The 23,464-nt window shown below is 33.3% G+C and overlaps 4 protein-coding genes and 2 non-coding genes across 7 annotated transcripts; all 6 read right to left on the bottom strand.

Moving 5' to 3' along the window:
• Positions 1–1,803: 1,803 nt before the first annotated feature.
• Positions 1,804–4,034, bottom strand: LOC114183856 (60S ribosomal protein L28-2-like). The gene is made up of 3 exons (XM_028071016.1): positions 3,717–4,034; positions 3,392–3,555; positions 1,804–2,149 (listed from the first exon to the last, which is right to left on the bottom strand). Exons 1-3 carry the CDS (start codon positions 3,862–3,864, stop codon positions 2,009–2,011), a joined length of 453 nt encoding a protein of 150 aa, XP_027926817.1. The 5' UTR covers positions 3,865–4,034; the 3' UTR covers positions 1,804–2,008.
• Positions 2,281–2,371, bottom strand: LOC114186368. Its single transcript, XR_003605028.1, has one exon. It is a non-coding gene; the product is annotated as a small nucleolar RNA R24 (small nucleolar RNA).
• LOC114186367 lies at positions 2,699–2,789 on the bottom strand. The gene has a single exon (XR_003605027.1). It is a non-coding gene; the product is annotated as a small nucleolar RNA R24 (small nucleolar RNA).
• Positions 4,035–5,346: 1,312 nt separating the features above from the next.
• LOC114183855 (dof zinc finger protein DOF1.7-like) lies at positions 5,347–7,003 on the bottom strand. Its single transcript, XM_028071015.1, has 2 exons — positions 6,909–7,003; positions 5,347–6,410 (listed from the first exon to the last, which is right to left on the bottom strand). Exon 2 carries the CDS (start codon positions 6,404–6,406, stop codon positions 5,786–5,788), a length of 621 nt encoding a protein of 206 aa, XP_027926816.1. The 5' UTR covers positions 6,407–6,410; positions 6,909–7,003; the 3' UTR covers positions 5,347–5,785.
• A 4,615-nt stretch (positions 7,004–11,618) lies between these two features.
• LOC114184976 lies at positions 11,619–13,368 on the bottom strand. Its single transcript, XM_028072422.1, has 3 exons — positions 13,280–13,368; positions 12,543–12,731; positions 11,619–12,128 (listed from the first exon to the last, which is right to left on the bottom strand). The coding sequence occupies exons 2-3, from the start codon at positions 12,722–12,724 to the stop codon at positions 11,942–11,944; spliced, it is 369 nt and encodes a 122-aa protein (XP_027928223.1). The 5' UTR covers positions 12,725–12,731; positions 13,280–13,368; the 3' UTR covers positions 11,619–11,941.
• A 993-nt stretch (positions 13,369–14,361) lies between these two features.
• On the bottom strand, positions 14,362–22,658 carry LOC114184975 (serine/threonine protein phosphatase 2A 55 kDa regulatory subunit B beta isoform-like). Of its 2 annotated transcripts, none has more exons than XM_028072421.1 (14): positions 22,311–22,658; positions 21,464–21,567; positions 21,227–21,325; positions 21,019–21,138; positions 19,088–19,294; positions 18,116–18,207; positions 17,706–17,824; positions 16,920–17,043; positions 16,565–16,688; positions 15,731–15,799; positions 15,535–15,626; positions 15,372–15,449; positions 15,225–15,295; positions 14,362–15,102 (listed from the first exon to the last, which is right to left on the bottom strand). In XM_028072421.1, the coding sequence occupies exons 1-14, from the start codon at positions 22,420–22,422 to the stop codon at positions 14,966–14,968; spliced, it is 1,548 nt and encodes a 515-aa protein (XP_027928222.1). In that variant the 5' UTR covers positions 22,423–22,658; the 3' UTR covers positions 14,362–14,965. The 2 variants fall into 2 exon arrangements, with proteins under 2 accessions (XP_027928222.1, XP_027928221.1); XM_028072420.1 differs by having other exon boundaries at positions 19,085–19,294; positions 22,311–22,657.
• Between the last annotated feature and the right edge of the window lie 806 nt (positions 22,659–23,464).

Below are 23,464 nucleotides of genomic sequence, written 5' to 3'. Positions count from 1 at the left end.
CACTTGTGTCTAACTTATCTCATTTGTTCTCTTCAGGAACAACCTCTATGTTCATTTTTTTTTAACAAATTATTTTTAATTAATATAATATTAATTGACAACAACTAACCATGTTCTTTCTCATTAAACTTTATAAACTCTCGTGCATTATGCACCTGAGCTATGAACTAACTTAACACGTTTACAAATATGATAGTGCAACTGAAAATTTGCCGATTTTAAATAATAAATAATGAAAATAAATTTCAACTTAATTAAACAAATAAACTTGACCAAATTTTTAAGTTGAAATAAATAAAGTTACTGACAACGTGATTGATATGGACAAAATAGCAGAAAAAGAAACACATGATTAGAAAAATATGAAAAAATGTGAATTTGGCCTATTTGGCTTAAGAATGGCAACGGATCGGGTGAGACACGGATAGTGCCTACCTGTAATCTGACTCGTCAAAGAAAAATCTGTTCGTTACCAGTCCATTTACTTACTAGGTATCCGTTCAAAAATATTCGTGATTATCTTTAAAATCCGCGGGTACTTGTGGATACCTGATACCCACAAATATTTAAAAAAAAACATTTTATAAATTGTTTAATATAGAATTACAAAAATAAAATATTAAATTAAATTAAATTTGACTTAATAAAATATACTACTCATTTTAATTTTAATTAAATTTAACTTAATAAAATGTAAATTAAATTTTATTTTTATTTTTTTTGCAGGTAACGGATACCTGCGAGTACGGATAGTATGATATTCGTACTTGACCCGTTTATAAGCGGGTATTAAAATACCCGCTACTCGGTACCCGCGAATAATAAATACCTACAGAGAAAATTCTAAAATAATAAACTTTGAACAATAATAAATGTTTGAGGTAAAATGAATAATCCATCATCTATAGTACTATATTTTAATTTCCTGACAAAATACTTGATAAATTAATTTAGTATGTTCATTCATGAAACTAGCATACACATTTATTAAATACGCGTGATATTATATATGTATTTTTAAATACGCATGATATTATATATGTAGGTGATGATAATATAATATTTTTTAATTAATATATAAAAATAAATTACATTTATTAAAAATAAGATGAAATATATCAAAAAAAATGAGAAAATAATACCGATAAATACAAAGAAAAAAGAGAAGAAATAGACAATTTTTTTAAAAAAACTTACAAAAGTAACAATTAGTTTTAAAAATTTTATAAATAATTATATTTTAAAAGATCAAATTAGTATTTTAAAATGTGGATAAAGAAAAAAAATTTATATTTTAAATATCAAATTTGTATATTTTTTTTTTGTTATAGATAAAACAATACATTTTAAAATATTTTTTTTCCTATTTTCAAGCTTACTAGTTATGTTGAAACATAATATTTTTTTAACAATAACATTAACATTTATAGTTATTAATCACACAATTATTATTCTGGAATCATAGGAAGTAATTGATGAACAGTTGCCATAATCAATTGCCTCCCACCTCAATGTTGTCACGAACGACCATATAATTAAACATTATATAGATAATAGCTACTTAAAAAATATTATAAATACCTTTCATTTAATTGTTTTCTAACTTCATCCTTTTATACGTACTCGTTATTCAGCTGTTCTTGGACAACTATGGAAGAAATGGCTTGTTTGACCAGTTCTCTATGTTCATCATTGTTCAATATTTAAAAGTGTCGCAACCCGATATCTAGTTGACAGTTTTATGTTTAAAGAACAATGTCTTCTTGCAGTTATACATAGTTCCGCTTTCCTGTACAAATGATATAACATGAACATCAATCCTTCAAAATTAAATTTCAACAAAATTTCAACCCATGTAGAAAAGCTATAGCATAGAATTTCCGGATGTATGTTGAAAAACACAATAACGGGCTCTCCAGACAAAACACAAAAATCTAGAACTGAGTTCTAAAACACAAACTACAAAAGGATGGTAGAAATGTAAAATGTAAATTTAACACTTCGAAATTCACTTCCTGCCAACGACCCTCACAGCCTGTCGGTTTCTCTTCTTCACTCCAGACTTTGCAACTTTCAGGCTCCTATTGACAGCGCTCAACCTTGCCAAAGCTGCCTTTTTCAGATCAGGTCTGTAGTAATTATCCCCTACCTACAACGCAAACCATAGAGTAGATAAAATTAGCTGAGTTGTTCCAATGAAATAACGAGAAATGATTCCAAAAGAAAGACTCTATTATCAATGGCATTACTTTTTCCATGAAATAACTTCTAAATGATAATAAAGCTCAGAAGCCAAGCGTAACAAGTAAATTTCATTGAAGGAACCCAACTACGGATTACTTCTTACATGTTAGAGGCTCATCACCGCTGCGTAAAAATCACTCATGGCAGATATTTAAAAGATGTCCATTATAAAACTTGACGCACCAAAAACATTTTTTCAACAGACATATTTCTCAAACCAACGCAGTAATTTCATATAAGGATAAAGGAGGACATATTTCAAACAAACAGACATATTATGTCACACAAATTCAACTTGTGTTACATTGAAATGCCTTAAAAATGTAATGTTAGTACCACAGACAGCCCCTAAACATGATAGAAAAGCTGCCTTTAACAACTGACAAAAGACCAAACATCAATACAACTATTGGTGAATCAAACAATTAAAGTGTCTAAGAACACCTGAACGATAAAAGCTCAGAAGCCAAGCGTAACAAGTAAATTTCATTGAAGAACCACAAATAGGGATTTCTTCTTATATGTTAAAGGCTCATCACTGCTGCCAAAAAAAACTAGTTTACGTTTGCCGTTCAAATGGCTTACACTTAAAACTTGATGAACAAAACAACATTGCATTCAGTTGTGTTTCTAATCGAATAATTTCATTCAATACACAAATGTGAGAAAAATGTACAAAAATCCCATTTACGTGTGTCAACATGCCTTTTAAGTCTAACAAGCAATCAACAACAACCATTAATAATCATGGTAAACAATATATATTTCACTAACATTAAATCAAACATGGTAATGTCCGATACACTAAACTATTTTGCAATTCAACTGAAGCAAAGTAATTACTTTAACATAAAGACAATCCAATCACAATGCCCACCTGGTGGCGAGTCATACATAGGTAAGAAAAAAAAACAGCTAAACAAGTACACAACGTTGTCATATGTAGAGAAAGGCAATAAAAAATATCAACATTTTCTCTCCATCGATATCAAATATAAATGCAGCTACCACATAAAACAAAAATTTTCAAATAGGAATGATATCTCCTGTCTAGAACTATACACCATTTACACCATGCCATCGAAAAGAAATAGGGAAAACACCCCAAAAAACACAGATGGACAGATTTAGTTCGCTCCCATATTACCTGATTTTGCACTGCCTTCGCCATTCTTCGGAACTCCTTTTTCATGACGGACTTGTGAAGCAAAGAAGCAGGCTTATTTTGTTTCTTTGTTTTAGTTGTGGCCAGTAGCACAGATTGGTCTTTACCAGCAGGCTGAATAGTGACAGTTTTCTTGTTCGCCAAACCTAAGATAAATTCACAAACAAAAATTGATTACCCACATTCATCTGGCCTCCAAAAAAAACGTGTAAGAACGTAATCAAAGCTTAAAAACTCGACAACAACTAAAACCTATAAATCAACAACACATTTTAAATAAAATTCACTTCACTAACAGGATGATTACCAGAGTATTTGAAAGTGTTAAGGTTGTAGAGATTGTTGGGCTCTCTGCTGAACTGCAAGCTCTGAGTGCCCCTTCCGAACTCTTTCACCAAGAAAGAGTTGTTCTTCTTCACGATCTCCCAAATCAATTGTCCTGGAACTGTCGTCATTTTTCTTGTTCTACTCCTACTTTCTCACCTGATACGCACCACACAAGATCGAAATTCAAATCACGAGAACCTTCGCTCGTGGTGCAGGAGAACTGAAGAAGAAAAGAAATGTTTTCTTAGTTTCGCAATTTATAGCGAGTAAAATAGAAAACCCTAATTCAACGCCTTCGAATGGACCCAATCTGATTGCTTATTGTTAATGGGCTTCAACCCAAATGTATAGACACCCACCTATAAAAGCCCAAATGTATAGACAAACAAATCGGCCAAAGCCCAAATTTATAGACACCCACCCGCAAAAGATTCCATCGCTGAGAATAAAAAACACACGCATTTTTAAGGGGAAATTAATTGAATTAATTAACAAATCTGATGAAAATAAATAACGTATATTATTTTAGTACTTCTATATTTTGAGTTAAAGTCTACTTAGGCATGAATTAATTTGAAAAAAGGTGATTCAGGATACTTAAAACTAAAGTTTTATTTTATATACAAGTTAATATTAGTTTTATAAAAGAATTATTTATTTTTTTCTTAAGAAGAAATTATGCACATGATTTAGAAAATTCTTTAATTTATATTTCAATAAAACTATATCGTAACTAAAACACATCTTCTCTTCTTCGATCCTAGAAACTTGAGAATTGTGCATGTTTCAAAAAACATAAGACACTAATCCAACCCTACAAACTATTAACAACTAGCATGAATTATTATGATAATTCTCCAAATTTTCTACCAGTACGCAACCTTTAACCTAAAAATTGAGACCAAAAACCAACGCTAGAAAGAGGTAAATATATATCCACAGGAACAAGTACACATCTCACTCACAATCAACAAAAAAAAAAAATAGCCATATCTTAAATACTTTTTGTCTAAGTCGCTTTCCGCAAAAAATCTCATTTCAAGTTTAACATGGGAGAGATGAGCATAAAAATATATAAAATCTATACGCAGTTTTGTAAGTACTTTCAATAATATTCTCTTACTAGAATTGGGATTTCAGTTACATTAAAGTCAGCTTAAAACACAAATCTACTTTAAAATAAAAGATCAACACTGATAACACTCTACGAGTTTCACTGCATCCATGTTTGGACTTGGTCAAACTGAACAAGAGTGGGTCCACAATAGTTCCCTTTGAAGTCAATTTAAGACGACCACACAACAATTAGAAGCTACACTGTGATGCTTTCTTTCATGCCACAATACATATCTAGAACCAACACTAACATATCTAACATTTTTGTGGTAGAGATCCATTTTCAGAAGCTAAATTTGCAAGAATGTGGATGCAAAGTGGAAACCCAATGGCCAAGTTGAAAACTCAAATAAATAAAAAAATGTGCATTAATGGTTTTTTCCTTTCAGCCTCGTCAACCCTCCATTGAAAAGTTATATAATTATATATTATTGTGCAGTTCTGGGTCTTCAACCAGATTCAACGAAATCAACCTCCATTACCAAACAGCCATAGGTTTTCCAAGAAGCTATTATTAAAAACAGCATACAATAAATTGCGCATGTAAAATACACAGATACAGTAAATAAATTAGAATCTCCAAGCCATGGCATTGGCAACACTTCTACGTGATGAGACTAAAAACAATCTCACTACAACAACATTCATATCTCCCTCCATGCTCAGCCCTAAGAAAATACCTGTTTTCTTTCTCTCTTCCATCATTGGTAAAAGTGAAGAACACCACCATCCACAAACATAAAAATCCAACACAAAAGAAACTAAAAAAGCGATCCTGTTGCAGTGGCTTACTCGTTTGTGATCCTCCATTGCACGATATATATATGATATACCAACATCCTAAAGGCTTAAACTTAAGCTACTGATATATATAAATCTTTTCACAACATGTCTGAATATACACATACATATATATATCATATATCAGAATATTCATAAATTTTCATAGGTAGACCCAGGAGTGAAAATTGCGAGATTAGACCACCCATTAGGACCATTCCAACAGCTTGAATCACCATTTTGCATACTCAGAAAACTTGCTGCATTCCCATTCCTTTCAATCTGCAGCACAGGGTTCCGACCAGAACCCGGATCCGCAAGGTGACCCGAACTAACATTCTCCCCAAATTCTTCCATTTGCACAGCTTTTAGATTCGCCCCACTTGATTTCAGACCCTCCAAGAGATTCCCCAGATGAGCACCTGATGCCAAAAACGAACCGAAATTCCCACCACCACCACCAACAACCGGGTTAGGGCAAACACGAGTCGGGTCGGGTTCTGGAGCAGGTGACGGGGAAGCGCGTTTGGTGTTGGTGGATGAGGATGATCGTTTAGCGTTCTTTCTGCTTCCACCCCCGACGGGGATGTTTCTCAAAGCACCTCCTTTGGTCCAATACCTTCTGCAATTCTTGCAAAAATGGCGAGGCTGCGAGAGGTTGTAGTTGTTGTAGTAACAAAACTTGGTGTTGACGGAATCACAACGCGGACACTTAAGCTGCTCTTGTTCGGGAAAGTGGGGTTTCAAGGGCTGGAACAACGCCGGATCCTGCATTCTCCTGTTCCAAAAAGGACTTCACTTTCGAAGAAGCACCTATTGTTTAAGATCGCAAAAGAAGTAGAAAGAAGACAAAAAGGTGGGATTTTTGGTTTCCGTGGAACAAGAGAACCGACCAAAATCCGAATAAATGAAGGTGAAGGAAGAAACAACCTTTTGTATGCAGAAGCGAACGAAATGAAATCCAGAAAAGTTGTTGTGTGTTTGAAGATAAAGAAAAGAAAAGAAAAGCTCAAAGGGACAGAAAGTTACAGGGGTGTGATGGATGAGTGGAAAAGGCAGAGAGATTGATTGGTGATTGAGCTTGGAAGTTGGCTTGTGGAGGGAGGAAAGTGGCTGAAAAAATAGCAGAAAGCTAACAAGATTCGAGAAATTAGGGAAAGTAAGGATATTTATTTTACTTCATTAAGTGGTGAGTTTTGAAATGGTTGATGAAGATGATATAAGTTATGAGATATGAGATGACCAAACGTGAATGTGACGCGTGAATGATAACTACCTCTCACTCCGCAGCCTTCAGATAGAAAGGGAAAGTGCATCGTCTCTTCTCTTCTGCACACTGCTCCAAAGATTGCCTTCAGCTTCTGATATATTCCCGAATCCACTTAACCAAACTTAACTAACAAGTTAAATAACAACTTTTTCTTTTTACACTCTCATGTTTTCTTCTTCTTTTTCACACAAGGGAAAAGAAAATCCTATCAGTAAAAACCGTGTGCTTTAGGTGTAAGATCCCTGTCATCAATGACAAATCATACTTAGAAAAATACACAAATGACTTATTGTGAATAACTACCCTTGTGTCGTTGGTCAATAAGTTCAAAACCAACGGACAACAAACAATAAATTTTAGTTGATTTGATTCAACATCTGGTACCAAAACTGTACATATAATCAAAAAAAAAGGTACAACGATGATGTAATAATAAAAAAAAAAAACTGGTAAAGAGACAAACAAGAATATTGAGAGAGGGAATTAACCGTAACAACATATATTCCCTGTGGTTATAAACTAATAAACATGTGACTATCGAATCAACACGGTCTTCTTTTTTCCTTCTGAATGTTTGCGATGTTGGAAACTCCTCTGTTAACTTAATTATCAGATTAATAGAATATCATACAAAATGACCTCATCACTGTTTTGTTTTACTTTGTTTTATTAGAAATAATAATAAAACATATATATATTTTAAGAAAGGGACACGACCGACATAGGTCGAAGCTTGATGAGTTGGGTTCGGTGAGCCAAGCCAGGCGAGTGGGTTAGAGCCGCCGGCAACTGTGGCCCAGTGAGTCCACGACAGGCTTGCGCGTGAACAAAGCAAGAGCCCACACATCATGATGTGGTTTTCATCAGCGGATCTGGACCGTTGGATCACACAGATGGGAGTGGGAACGGGTTTTTGCGTTGAGTTATCGGCACCCCAACATAGCCACGACCAATGTCACCCGCGACACGTGTAAGATCACCATAAGTGGCACACGCACTAGAGGTAAGTGGAGGTGCTGTAGTGGTAAGGATATAGTGGTAAATTTGGTGTTGGGAAATGCTAAAGTAACACGCGGGTGAGACGTGGAAGAAGGTGGGTCCCAGGGTTTTGTAGTCCCATTGGATGTTTTGACTGGGGTGGTGACTGTGACGTGGAGGGTGAGGCTAAGGAGGCATGTGGGTCCTACAGGTGTAACGAATTATTTGGACGGCCATGATTTGATATGGTTGATGGATTAGAATTGAAGAGAGGCACCGTCCTCGTGCGCACACCGCATAGTTGAATGATTAAGCGGGTCCCATTTACAACTAAATCGGTGAATGGATTTAAAACTTATTAGAAGACCTCATTTTACTTTGCCAAGTATTAGTTTAATGATTGCGAGAGTAAAGAAATTTTGGAAAATAAACCAAACTTAAAAGATTCTATTACTCTCTATAATACAAGTTAAGAGAGAAATCATGTTGTGGGTGTAAATTCACAAGTTTTCAACATCGTGATAGATAAACAATAGAAGCACACAGAGTCAAAATAATAGAAATAAAAAAAATGTATTGTCTAGGTTGACCAAAGCTAAGAAAGAAATAATAATAATAATTAATATACTTTTGATTTCATAAAATAAATAGATTTTAAATTCAATTTCTTTTAAGATATTTTTGATCATTGAGTAATAAGTTGTCGTTAAATAGAAATTAACAAATTAAGTAATTTTAATAACACTTTTATAATGATTAAAATCTCTAGTGAATTCTTGAGAAAGTATAGTAATGTACAGTAATATATATAGGGTTAAGTATGTTTTTAGTCCTAAAACCTAAATTTAAATTTGGAATTCGTTCTTGTTCGAAACTTTAATATATTTTGGTTCCTAAACTTTAAAAATGAATGAATATAATCATTTTTACTCAATTACGTTAACTTTTTTTGAAGTGTCAAACATATTTCTCAGTAGATATTGAACCAAAAATGGGTCAAACAGTGTAAAAAACTCCAATATTAATATAAAAAGTGTTTGACACGTCAAAAAACAGTTAACATAATTGGGTTAAAAAGACTATATTCATTCATTTTTAAAGTTTAGGGACCAAAGTGTAACGAAGTTTCAGACAGAGACGAATTCCAATTTTAAGTCAAAGTTCAGAGACTTAAAACATACTTAACTCTCATATATATATATAAAACTTAATCTCTGAATTTTATATTATATTTCGGTGAAAATCTGTGTTAGATTTCTTAAATAAGAAAAATTACAATTATATAGTACTTTTTATTTAATATTTTAATATATTTGAGTATTTTAATTAAATGTTTATTAAAAGATTGTCTCTCATATATTTAAAAAAAAAAATCAATTAAACTTATTGGATTAATGAAAATAATATATCTTAAAAAATCTCATATCACTAAAATAAGTAAGTATTTATATATTGGACTTAAAGTTATTATGTTTATAGGCCTCATTCAAAAAACTTTAAATTTATATTTTTGTATACTAATACTTTTGTAGTAGAGTGTTGTAAGATTTTGTTTAAATTTTTATTTTGAAAAGTATGAATATAACTGGGATAAAATGACATGAAGAGTAATCTATGTGTTATAAAAATTTTCACATAAGTTATTTCATGGTTATAATGAGACGATGGTTATATATATTTTTTCTTTGATTTTGGAGTTTTAAGGATATATTTGTGCGTTAATTATTTTTATTTTATATTTTTTATGTTGATGAGTGAATTTTAAGTTTAATTCATCATCGCACAATCGATTTATAACACATCCCCTCACGTCTTGGTGTATACATATCAAATTTAGAATTAGACATTTATGAATGGTTCGATAATAACCCAATAGGGTGGAACAACATGTTTAACAAACTTTTTCACAAGAGATAATGCAATAGGCCGAACAAATATCAAATATGGTTAAGATATGCCCCTTTGATATCATGATAAAAAGTAAAATTCAAGTTTAACTCATCATCACAAAACCGATTTATAAAGAAATTCTCTTAATCAACACAACCGGTCGACGTCTAATGTGATTCGAGACATTTTTCAATTTTAACTAATTGACATCGATCTATTCTATACAAACTTCAAAACTCAATCATTGGCTAATAATTTATAATTTACATTTTTTTATCATTTTATAACTTTATATACTAAATTTATGGATTACTATAATTTTTGTGAACTATGTTGGTTGTTGACTTTAGATATAACGTTATTATACTTGTTTTTAAATTTATTATATTATAAAATGATGTCAATTTTAAAAATAACATTTTAACAAAGATAGTAGGATACAACTTAGTAAGATCGAGTAATATCGGTTCCTTCAATTTTATCGTCAAATCTATCGTTTTCAATGTTTTTTCTGTACGAACAAAATCAATGATCAATATCTTTTTTTGTGAGTAAAAATATTTTGTTGTTTTAAATATTATTTGCTTACGTAAGAAACTCACGCAGGTTATATTATAATTTGTAAAAGATAGACTCTAATAATTTTGCATTAGAAATAAATATTAAAATCATGTTTAACTTGCATATTGTTTTAGTTTTTAAAATTATTAATCAATTTTAGTGTAACTTTTATAAAATAATTATATATATATATATATATATATATATATATATATATATAAAGATAACGTTTTTACTATAATGTTAAAATTAGACAAATATTCTCTTCTCTCTAATATTTATCTAAAGTTTTTCTTACGAGTAAACTTAAATAATTTTAAAGATTTTAAATGAATTAACGTGTTTATAGATCATTATAAGATTGATTTAATAATAAGTTGAAAGGAGGGTAAAAGTGGTTATTAACACAACTTTTTTCATATATAGAAAATATAAAAATAATTTGATCAATTTAGATGAAAAGATAAAAAAATTGTGATAAACTTCTTTACTAACAAAATATTATATAAAAACAGTATTTATATAAATAAAATATTAAAATAATAGGAGGAATTAGTAAATATTTCATAATTTGAATTGGATTTTCAAAAATTGTCCTTGCACATACACATAGGATATGGTCAAGGAGAGTGGGTGCTAGTGTTGGAGTACCATGGTCCTGTCATGTCGGTGTCTCTTTCCCGTGCAACACGCCACCAAAACATCATCGTCCAAACCAAACCAAACACCCATTTTCCAGTCCTATTTACCTACACCTACACCTACACACTCATTTCCTATTCCAATTATAAAACTCTACCAATATCACAACCCCACTCACATTTTCATGTCATGAATGCATCCAAATAAATCACATCATCATGTATCAAGTCAACGCAAGTTGACTGGTCGCCATCTACTCCTGACTCCCATGACATTTCTTTCCATCATCTACACGTTTCTTCTTAGTAAAAATCTTCTTTTTTTCCACAGACAAGGAAGAAGAGATGATTGCAAAATTGAAAGTGATGTGATTCCGAAAAAATGAAAACAAGTTAGATATTTAAGTTAGAGAAAACTATGACTGCAAGTGAGTATACTATTAAGTACGATGAAGTTTTGTCTCAAATTGTTTCTTCCATTTGAAGTTACTACGTATAAAAGCACATCTACTCGGAAATAAAACCTATAAGAAATGAAAACACCACCTTCCATTCAAAATACATTACTGAGAGAATTATGAATATTGTTGTTCCTGAGATTCTCCGTTATATATTACAGCAAACACATTTCTTAATCCATTCAGCCAACACGCAACACCTCAGTATGCTCAATTCCAATTGAATTTTAAATGTGTATTTGCCTTGAAGCTTCTTCAAATATTGTGCACACACAAATAGCAACAAGTAAAAGAGAGTTGTTCATAATTTAAAATAAGCAACCTAAATCTCCACCACGGATTTCACAAATTATTATGCTTGCCATGTTGACATGACTTTGTTAATTTCATACATCAAATTATCAAGAATAAAAACATAACGTGTAAAACTGGATCGAAGCCTTATGCTATGCTGTTTTCAAGAATGAAGCTAATGGTTGTCTTGTATGGTACTCTAATAGTGCAGTTCTATTTAAACATGGTACCCGGTGAATGTAAATCCTCGGCCAACAATCTCACCTCCCCAAAACCATGCAAAACATTCTAGTCCAAACAAAGCAGCAAAACCAACACTCTCCCTGCTTAGGTCCTTCCAGTTCTTCACCGTGTTCTTTGCATGATCCAATTCCTTCCAGAATGAATTGTAACGAAGAGGAATGCTGCAGAAATAAGCAAAAAGTTCAATATCTGAAAGAACCAAAGTACATACCATCTGTGATCGTAGTTCAATCCAACATCCTGAAAGGTAGGTCCTGTTGTGTTGGCTTTACATTTTTGGAAAACTTCTGTTTTTCAAAATCACGCTGCTAATGGATTAACATGCTTAATATTAGTAAGGGAAATGAAATTGTGAAATAGAAGGTTATTATTTCCAACTTCTTATTTTATTTTGACAGTTTTGAAGATTGAGGACAGTTGAAATTAGAAGAAACATTTTAACAAAATGAGCAAACAGAACATAAAATTAGTTTATCACACAATGACAAAATTGCAACGTTCACAACAAAATGAAGCATAATTGTTGTGTGAGTACAGAGCAGTTAACAGGACCGAGAAAGTGAAAAAGCAAGAACCTGGCAAGGCGAGTATAAAACAACTGTTTCGCCAATGATTGGCATTTTTCAACGGTGGGTGGATCCTGGATGTAGTGTTTGTTCTGTTCCATCAATAACTTGTAGTAGGAAGCTCCATTTCTTGCCACTATTTGTGAGGCCTCGTTCACCTTTGATTGTAACTGAGGAATCTTTGATGCCATGGATTTCCTGTACAATGTATCAATATCAATGTTGTTGACAAAGGTGGAACATATATTGAAATCTCATAATTAGATTCTTCTAAAACATCCATTTATGAAGAACATAAAAGAAATTAATTTCAATACGTTCTTGAAGTGATTACAAGGATATTTGAAATTTTATCAAGATTTTAAATTAGATCTTGATAGTGAAGCGAACGATTTCTTGAGTTCTAAAAAGACAATATTAAACAAGAATGTCTACAGGTACATTATGCAAACACCTTTCAAACATCATAGGAAAAAGCAGCCATATTGCACCTACCTACGTTGTATGGTTAAAAGTGTAGATTTGTGTTAGAGAAGTTCTAGGTTGTGAAATTGGAAATCATGGAGGACTCATAATATCAGTGGTTAAAGACGGAATGACCTCTGTTTGGTGATAACGTAGAATTACGAAGACATATAGGGATCTTCATCAAAAGACAAAAGTAAAGAACTACGAATAAAAAATGCGATAGCAGAACATAAAGAGGAGAAGAACATTATCATTGGAACATTGGTTTTGGTTAGTACCAGAAAAGGGTAGTTTGTTGAGAATTGATACGAGGAAAATGGAGAATGCAGCCTCCACTCAGCGATTACCGTTTCCACCCACTATGTCGCCTTCTACTCCTCTGTACTTTAACTGCTCTCGCTCATTATATATTACAGTAAAAATACATCCCAAGCGTGAATTTACATTTTTATTATATATATATATATATATATATATATATATATAATATTTCATAATTTTATTATATTTTAATAATTAATTAAAAAAAAGAAAAATAATACAACTTCATATATATGATGATTTTGTAAAAATAATATTATTTATTCAATCATTTATTTTATTATTGAAAATATAAATAAATTATTTTTTATCTATTAAAGATAATATTTTTTAATAAATTTTTTTTCTAATAAATAACAATACGCAGATACATAACTTAAAAAATAAACAATAAAGTAATATGTAGAGGGACATAAGATTGCACTAATCACTTAAGTATTGTATTAAAATTATTAAAAGAAAAAAATTATTTTAATATTTTTTTTAAAATGTGAACTTCTTCATCTTGTTCTTAAATTTTAACAGAACCGAAATTATCTTTAGTATTTATGTCAAAATGTTCCTTGAAAGAAATTGTCAGAAAAGGATTGGAACTGAAGCCATCATTAATTACATTTAGTCGCAGAAAAAGTATATTCAAGAGTGTTCAATTCAACAGGTTGAAGCTATGAAAATGTCGTTAAAACATGCACTCTCAGAATCACTTCCGCTTTCTATATCAATTACTCTGCAAAGTTAAGCTCATGATGTACTTTAGATCAACTTTAAAGTATATATGCTTTCACCTTTTTCATTTTTACGCCTCACATTTCTTGCATTCACGGAACTATATCCACCTTAGATACGCAGCATTTCTTATACGCTTGAGAAAAAACAATATTACATACTTGTAGTTGTAGATTCGATGCACGTGAACTTGAAGTTTTGAAAATGAAATTCATACAAAATTTGGGGCTTATCCTACATTGCAGCCTAAAGTTATTATTACCTCTCAACAGAAGAAAAAGGGATTAACAGATACTGCTACTACTACTGCTACTACAGAAAAATTAGACTTTGAAGCATGTCAAATGAAATTCCAACACAATTAATCAATAAAAAAATGATGCACTGCAGGTTTCAACTGCTCCATCCCAGAGATATATATCTGGGCAAAAAGGAAAAGAAAAACTACATTTTTAATCTGAATCCTAGTGGCAGATATTGAACATCCTTTAGTATCTGTTGTAGGAGAGCTACAATCACATTTTCTTCTTCACTTGCAAGCCAAACACAATTTGAAACATTGGTTGCACCTTCTCTTTCAGAAGAAGATACAGAAATAGAGGGAAAGAATAGTAGGGTTGTTGAAAGGAGGAAGAGAGAAGAGGAAAAAAAAAAGAAGAGAAAGAGAGAGAGAGAGAGATAGATGCTGGCCATCCATTAACAAAATAAGGTCTCCTGCATGACGAGGAATTTGGAAACAGCCACTTCTGGATCTTTTTCTGAAAGCTCTCTGAAGGGCACTTGTAGTGTGAGTTAATAATGTATATGTAGCCTCCAAACCAGTGTGGTTGGTTGGTTGGTAAGATGGGAAAAGAAGCAGCCTTCTCCACAGCAATGTGACCATGCAGATACATGTTCTTGTCTTCAATCATCTCTCTTTACGCATAGTACATGTACAAGCTATTTGCAGCAGCACAAGCAATTGAATTCTCAGTGGGATGCCATGCTAAGTGCAGCAACTTTGTTGTGAAGTCAAAAGAACTCCCATTAGCATCCACACCAGGAGCTTCTGCACCTGTTCAACAGTATCAGATGTTGGAACTTGTGATGTGCTATGTTTATTTAGTATAAACCAACCAATACTTATGGAATCTTTGCTCAAGAATCTGTGTAGGGCAAATGACATAGAAAACTGACCTCGCCTTACAACACGTGTTAAACTATTTCCCAGTGATCTAGAAGGCCTTGAAGGGGTTGGAACTTGTCGTCTGAAGGAACGTGAAAGTTAATATAATGCTACAGCAATCCCTAACTAATATTATAGTTGATGTGTCATAAAATTACCTCATTGGGTTTTTACTGGCTTCTAGGGTTGTCGCCTCAGCACTTCCAGCGGCACAACCAAACACACGGAAGAGATTGCTGCCATCAAGTGAAAAAAATTGTAAGAAGCACGATAAACAATTCCAGTGGCGATTGAAGTATGGATTAGGTTTGTATAAGAGACCTGTAAGAACCAGTGGCTACACGCAATCCATCACCACTCAGACAACACTCGAACTTGTCAAAAATTGAATCATTTTCATATAAATCACAAAGCTGGCATGTTCACACAAAAGTATAGCTAGTTATAACTCAATAACGCAGCAGAATTGCAGAAAGAAATTCCGGGTTTATCATTACTCAAAACAGAGTAATCTAACCTTGGGTCTTAAATACTCGTGCACTTGGAAAGTTGCAACGGGCCCCGAATCCATATTAATGTCCCATAACTGACAAAACAACAAGCATAAATCCTCCATAGTAAGAAATGAAAATATTGGTCTCTTAATCTACACAATTGAATTCGAAAGGAACAGAGATCAAAATGAATAATCTATATTCTGCATTTACTAGAAGTGAAGGTTTATCTCCATCTCAATTTCCCATCCATTTGAATGAGCTTTTTCTGCCCTTTACATGGATACTTCTGTCCGTTTTATGCTTTTTTGTGCTTCCATTTGGTCAAATTTCCGTTTTGGTGATGATTATGTATGCATATGCGTAGATAGTTGAATTCGGATTGCATGCGGTATAAGTAAAAAGGTTATTTATGAAGAATTTGTGTGAATATGTTTATTTATTTTTCTTTAGTTTATTTTATTTGTATGATTTAATAACTTTTGTACATGGATTTGGTGTATATTTAACATAAATATGAGGTCAAACTCCAGTCAAAATCGTTTAAATAAAAGATGCTAGCTTAACTCAAATAGATGTTGAATCTTTGGCAAATAAGTTCATCAATTATCAATTTGGCAATTTTCGCCTTCAGATTTTGAAAAGCATTTCAACAGCAATATATTTTTTATATTTGTCTCCACTTATCATTAGCTAGAAATTAAGTTTCCAAAATATTCATATTTTTTAGCATAAATTAGATATTGACATGTTTTAAAGTTAAAGGAGTTTGACTACCAAAATTAAAGTCAAAAGGTATAGTTCCAAGAGTTTACGAAAGGTTTAACAGAATATTTTGAAACTAGAAAGTTTCAAACCTTTAAAGTCATGTAATCACGACTAAGTATGTATCTTCCATCCTTCCCAAATTTTATGTCTGATATAGAAGCAATAATCTCTGTGAAAAATGATCTTGACCCAGGGGCTTCCTGTTCCTCAAATCTGCACCGAATGGCCAAGGGTATTGGTATTGTTTATTAGAGAATTTACCAGGTAAAAATACATAAATTCATGCATATAGCTTCAGAAATATCCTGGATCAATGTCCAGATCAAGAAGGAGAAATAGATGACATTGCCAGAAATTTTACCTATTGTATTGATATTTGTTAAAAACTGAGCCTAATATTGTCGGCAACCAGCAACAAAAAGAATTTAAACAAGATGTACTTACAGTTTGGAATGAGAATCACATAATGCTGATTGTCTCAAGTCAACAAGTCGGATTGAACCCTTTGAACTGCTATATGCCAACATATTACAATGTGTAGGGTGAAATTCTGCTGATGTTATAACCTCTGCAATATTAACATCTAGGGTCAAGGCTCCACCAAACCAATACTTGAGTCGGATAAAAAATAGAAGCATGCTATACTTCTTTCATGTTTGCCCTAAAACCCATGAATGACCAATCACTACTTTCACAGAATTCAAACAGACACCAAAAAAACCTTAAAACCTCATCAATCACTTGCGAATCTCCTCTCACTATGAAGCACCCAGCCAACCTTCAACAACTTCCTTTTACACTTGACTCACTACAGAACCAGGATTCTGATATGTTAAATTCTAATCCTTGCCGTGCACTACATCAAACAAAGTGAGACTAGAAAGATTTACACAAGCAAAAGGTTCTCAAGGGATGTATAATTTTGAGTTTGACCTGGCAATTTTTGACTATTTTTCCCAACTTTAGATTGAGTCTAGATGGGGATGTGCAAGCCACACCAGCCCTAAGTTTAGACAATACCTAATCCGAACTGCAAATTTTTAAGAATAAGTCATCAGACTAGATTGGATTAATATACAGGGTAGGCCATGACCCATGAACACCTACCATCAGTCAACTACAACTTATACATTGTAGTTATTTCTTTAAGTATATAAATTGATTAATTTTAATGTATTACCAAGTTAAAATAATGTTTACACTAAAGGATAATTTTTTTGTCAATCTTACCTGTCAGATCTTCCATATTTGCAGGCTTTACATCAACAATATTAAAACTTTGAGAGCTAATTTCCAGGTTCCAAAGGTTTATTCGCAAATCATCAGCAGATATGAAAGTTTCGCCATCACTAGAAGATATGAGCAACATAAGACCATCCAAATTTGATCAGTATCTAGAAAACTACATAAACTAAAAGTACAAAAGGAGCACAAAATCATGCACACATAAAGCAATATCCAGAAAGAATATGTGTGATCCTTTCTAGAAACATCGCAACAGTAATAGAAACAAAAACTAATGAAAGCATGATTGACACTGAATAGCTTCTAATTATAATTTGGATCCTGAGGTTTCAATTTCAACCAAAATTTGCTAGACCACAGCAAAAAACAGTACAAGTTAAGAAAACTAAAATTACCTGTTATTTGAAATAGAATTGATATGATAATCATGAGCATGTGCATACACTCTACGACATCGAGCAACTAGGCTGCTTTCATGGCTACTTACCTACATATTTTACAACACGAGTTAGTACTACAAATTATCATATGAGCAACTGTCGAAGTTTGAAAAAGAATGAAATTGAATCACTTCCAAATTTTTCTTCTCTTTCAAAGTATCAAGGTCACTGTACATAATAAAAAAATGAAACAAAATGGGAAATAATAAAAAAAAAATCTCTCTATTTCTCTTTTCACTTCTTCCACTGCTTTCTTTTCTTTGTGAAGGGTACTGTGCAGGACAGCTAAAACTTCCTAAAGCAGTCGGAGTCAATATGCTATAAGTAGCTTTCTAAAAAGAGTTAGGTGAAGGAGCTTTTAGAGAAAAAAAGAAAGAAAGAAAACTAGCTTCTCATCTCATTCTCCCTGTCCCTGCTCTTCCTCTCACTACCGACTCTCTTATTTCTCTCACAGGCTGCCTCCTTTAAGCGAAAAAAGGAGAAAACAACCCAAAATGCTTCTACTTTACTTCATAGCTCTAATTTCGAGTTTAACTTTGAAGTATTTTTAAGCAATAAAAAGAAAGAAACAAATTTGAATCAAATATATGCACCAATATGGTTTCAATTATTTAAATAGAAATTTTTCAATGTTATATTATATCCTAAAATGGGTTAAGCAAACCTTAATCCGCGTCATGATTAATATATGTTTCAAGTACCAAGTCTTGCATGTTCAACCTATTTTTTCTAGGCTGTTTTAACTTCAAAACAATAATGGCATTCATATTTGAAGAAGGAAAAGCAAGAAACGCAGAGTTTTGACCCTTTCATGTTTATCTAATAATCTTTTTGGTTGTTTATAGTAAAAGTCATATCATAGAAAACTTTACCCTGACGAACAAAAACAGAAAAAGAATTGCAAGTGAAAGGGTTGGATACAACTACCATGGGTAATCTCAGTGAAGGTATGCCTCCTGGTGGAAATGAAAAGTCATTGCTTATATAATTGTAAGATCTATCCGGAGATCCTCCATTTGCAAGATATGGCCTAGAGCTACTTGAATTGCTTGAACTAGCAATACATCCATTCCCCATTGATTTTGAAAGGTCAATATTCATCTCAGAAATTTTTTTGACCTTCTTTTCTTGAACCTGTTTGACTCTCAGATGAGGAAAAGTACAAATGAGTGAGTACAGGATGATGGATAGATCAAAATATTTATAGGAAAAATGTGCAAATATGAATGCAACAACATTCATTTTGTATACATGCATGCTCCCTTGAAAGTCATTCCTCTACATGCAAAGTTATAATGTTAATTTAATCAAATACAAAAAGTTATTGGTCTCATAGAAATACTGTTCAGCCCTAAAACCACGATAGTAGGGTTATGTTAGGCCTCTTATAAGTAAATATTATAAGACGAGTCAGGATTTAGGCTTTTCAGTAGGACTGAATGTTTCTATACTAAAGAAGGCGCTCTCCAACAAATCCTCAACTCTACCACCTATGTTATCAGAAGAGATGGAATTGAAGGTAACACCAGCTGCTGTGAAAGCAGTGCATAACATTGCTCACGATACTGCTGAAGTGCTTCTTCAGTGGCTGACCTGCCAGAATTCAAAGCCACTTGGTAACCAGTGAAAGCCATCATGAAGCAATTTCCTTCTTTTCACCTTGAGGACAAGGTGACTCTTTTGGGTAGGAGTATTGTAAGGCCCCTTATAAGTAAATATTATACAAGAGACAGGATTTAAGCTTTTTAGTAGGACTGAATTTTTTTAGCAGTTATTAATAAGCTTAAATGCCTCTAAGCATTTATTGGCAGAATAAAAAATAGGAGAGAAGAGGAGGACGAGGGACATTTTTTTCTTCGGAAGGAAACCTCTGTACTCAAACAATATCACTCAGTTCCAGTGTAATTTGTAATTCCATATCCGTACAATTGAATAAAATTCAGTCCTTATTCTCATACTAGTTAGTGTCTATAAGGTTACCACCATACTGAAGATTGTTTGCATATAAGTCATATAATTCATAATACACATTAGCAAAGGTTAGAAATTTCAGGGAAAAATTGAAGACATATTCCAATTTCAAAGTTCTTAATTAATTTTCATGACTCATCATAGTAACAAGCTAAACGCACAAGGCAATAACAATATAACTCAAGAAATCATATAAGTTGAAGCATAAGGCTTAAAGTCAACTCAATACAAAAAAAAGGTGAACAACACTGACACAGGACAGAGGCATACCAAAGCCAAGACCTGTGAGAGATGAAAGGACTTGTGTGACAACAGAGTTGAGCCATAGATCACATACAGGAAAGAACAACGAGACAAGACAAGGCTAGGCTGGAATTATGCGGTATGCAGTAGGGCGAAGGGATGTGACAAAACAGAGAAATCTAGAGGGTATTTGCACGAAATAGCAAAGGATTTTCAAACCCTCTGCTCCTATAACAAGGAGAGAGAAATCATGAAATAACCCTTGAAACAAGGTTAATGGAAGGTTTTAAGCCCTTATTCACAGCTGCAGCCATAAATCACCAAGATTTCTGTTACATTAGTGGGTGAGAGAGCTGCAGAGAAAAATACAACACAACAAATTTGTGCACTGACCATGACAGACTGATTGTGATACTACAGCATGCTATTAATAAGTACACCTTAAAATGTAATTGGTAACTTCAGAAGGCTAAGCCTTGCCAATTGAATCCAATTAGAAAGATACATGAGCTCAAGCATTAATATATCTCCGGAAACAAAGAAACGGTCAACATTTGAAGCAAGTGACCAAAAGTTAGTACCTCCAACATAAAACCTTGTGCACATTTTGTCAATGAATTGATAAATGACAGCACTAAGCATACCTTCCAAAATTTGATCGTTTTATCATTTGTAGAGAGAAGGAAGAGGGCCCCATTAGCTGTTAGGCACCATCTGATTTTGTTGATCTTTTCTTCAATTTCCAAACTCTTAAGATAGTCAAACTGCAACGAACATCATACAAAATAATAATTATTGACACTTCTAAGCCATAGAATGTTAGAGCAACATTAGCAGGATAATGATGATTACCTCAGGTTCGTGGCTCTGAAACTCTGTTTTGTAACGGAACTCAGGATGCCTACCAATAGAATAGTCCATCCTCTCCAAATCCCTTCTTGATGCACCATGCTGCATGTTTCAGCATGCATACATATTACAAATTACAAATACTAAATGCGTAACATGGAATCTGTCAAAACAAAGTTTAGCTTTTTTTCTCCTTAAGTAAAAGGGAAAAACACTTGCAGAAGATAAAGTCAGTCTTACATCTTTTGTATCTGTTCTCTCAAAGAGAACCACCCGACCACCCCGATCACCAGTAGCAAGGTGATCACCAGACTTGTCAAATTCAATAGCAGAAATTATGTCCACTGTAGAAAGAAAAAAAGGCCAATAGTCATGAAACCTTCACATTACCCTGCAACAGAAGTTAATTCCTATACAAAAACATCAACCAAATTCCTCTTTTGCAACCATTAGGACACACAGTCAATCCCACTCTCTCCTCCCCTTGAAAGCACCAAATTCCTTATCCAAAATAATTCCTTCATATAACACTACATATCTGACTAACACCTCGCCAATATCTTCATTTACTTATCACTTTTTGTTTGAATAGAAAATAAGGTTTCCTCATATTGCCACAAACACATAATTTTGTACTGTGAGCTAAGCATTCAACTCAAGAGACCCGAACTCAGCAAACCCAGCCAAAACAAAATTTTCTTTAACATTGTCAAAGGCCGGTATTAAGACCAGCCCAGCAGTCAATCTTCAACACCACTAGCCAAACTACGCAACACCAAGATCTAACCCATCATACTTGAACAGACTCACACATTGATTGATAAACTGAAGCAACCAATCCTCCACAACAGAAGTGGCTACAGCACATACAACACCCAAACCAAACAAAACCCACAATCAGACCAAGATTAAAACACTGTCCCAAAAGCTAAAACAAGCATTACTCGACAAAACAAACAAAGGAGTAATGAACCACGATCCGAAACGGATCGAATCAAACCCTAATCCCAAACCAAGAATTGGATCCGACAGAGAGACAAAAAGCATGGCCTTCTTTTCATGCAGAAATAGGAGGTACGACAATTACCTTCCTGAACCTCTTCCCCTGCCGTGCGTTCGCCGAAGACCTGCGAGAATTTCCAGTCCAGAGGATGCGGTGGACCCGCCGGAGCTGGCACGACCTCATCGCCTCCGTTCATTTGTCCCGAAATCAACGGTCACCGAACACGCGACTGAATCGGCCAATCCTATGAGTGCATCAAAGATCGCTTCCTGGGTTTTCACAAGATCATATGTTCACAAAGACCCGTCTAAAAAAGAAATAAAATTTCTTTTCTCTTCTCTTTGGGTTCCCAGTTGAACCATTGGAACACAAAAAAGACCAAAATTTTTCTCTCTCCTGCACCCCTTCTCTACCTAAGTTATTCTCTCTCTACAAGGACAAATTTGGAATTTTCTGTATTAAAATATTATTCAGCAAACTGTTCTTTGGCTTTGGAGATGAGAAAAAGAAAAACAAAACAACATAAACATAGTCACACGTACACACTAACTCACTTGTGTTTAGTTCTCTCTCGATGATAAGGTTGTGCTTGTTTTTTTACATACTGTTAAAAAAATATTTATCATATTAAATTTTCCCTTGTCTCACTGTGATATGATATCCTCATTTCTTGTGACACATCCCAAGTGGAAAACCTACTCCCATTGGACTGTGATAGTCGACGAGTGTACACATGTGTGGTCGGACTGTGTGGTACAGTCAGGTGAGATTAAGATTATTGTTTAAGATGATTCAATTCAACTTGGTTAATTAATTCAGGATTTGTTTGGGTTGTTGGATTAAACAAATGTCAATGACTTCAATGTCCTTGCATTTTTATTTCTTAATTGTTTTTATCACTAGAGCACTACCCTATTATAAAGGAACAAGAGTTTTGAAAAATATTTTAAATAGTACAAAAATATAAATAAAAAAAAACTTGGGTCCTGGATAATACCATTGTGTTGCATGTTGTGACAATGGTGAACAGAAAATACACACATGCAATGAAAACAATAGTGTGTGATGATACCTTGTGCTTCCACAACTTTGTTTCCATTCTAAACTTGGGTGTGCACAATAACTTGATTTTGACACGGAAATGGAAGTTTACTCATACAGACACGACATTTTTACTCAACTGTTTGGAGTTTTGTTCTCAAATGATGTTAGTGTTTTGTATAAAAGGTACTAGGTAT

Source organism: Vigna unguiculata, chromosome 5 (assembly GCF_004118075.2).
Source record: "Vigna unguiculata cultivar IT97K-499-35 chromosome 5, ASM411807v1, whole genome shotgun sequence".
In the NCBI taxonomy this organism is placed as follows: Eukaryota; Viridiplantae; Streptophyta; class Magnoliopsida; order Fabales; family Fabaceae; genus Vigna; species Vigna unguiculata.
The sequence above is the reverse complement of the archived record's forward strand: the minus strand, read 5'-3'. Positions and strand labels throughout refer to the sequence as shown.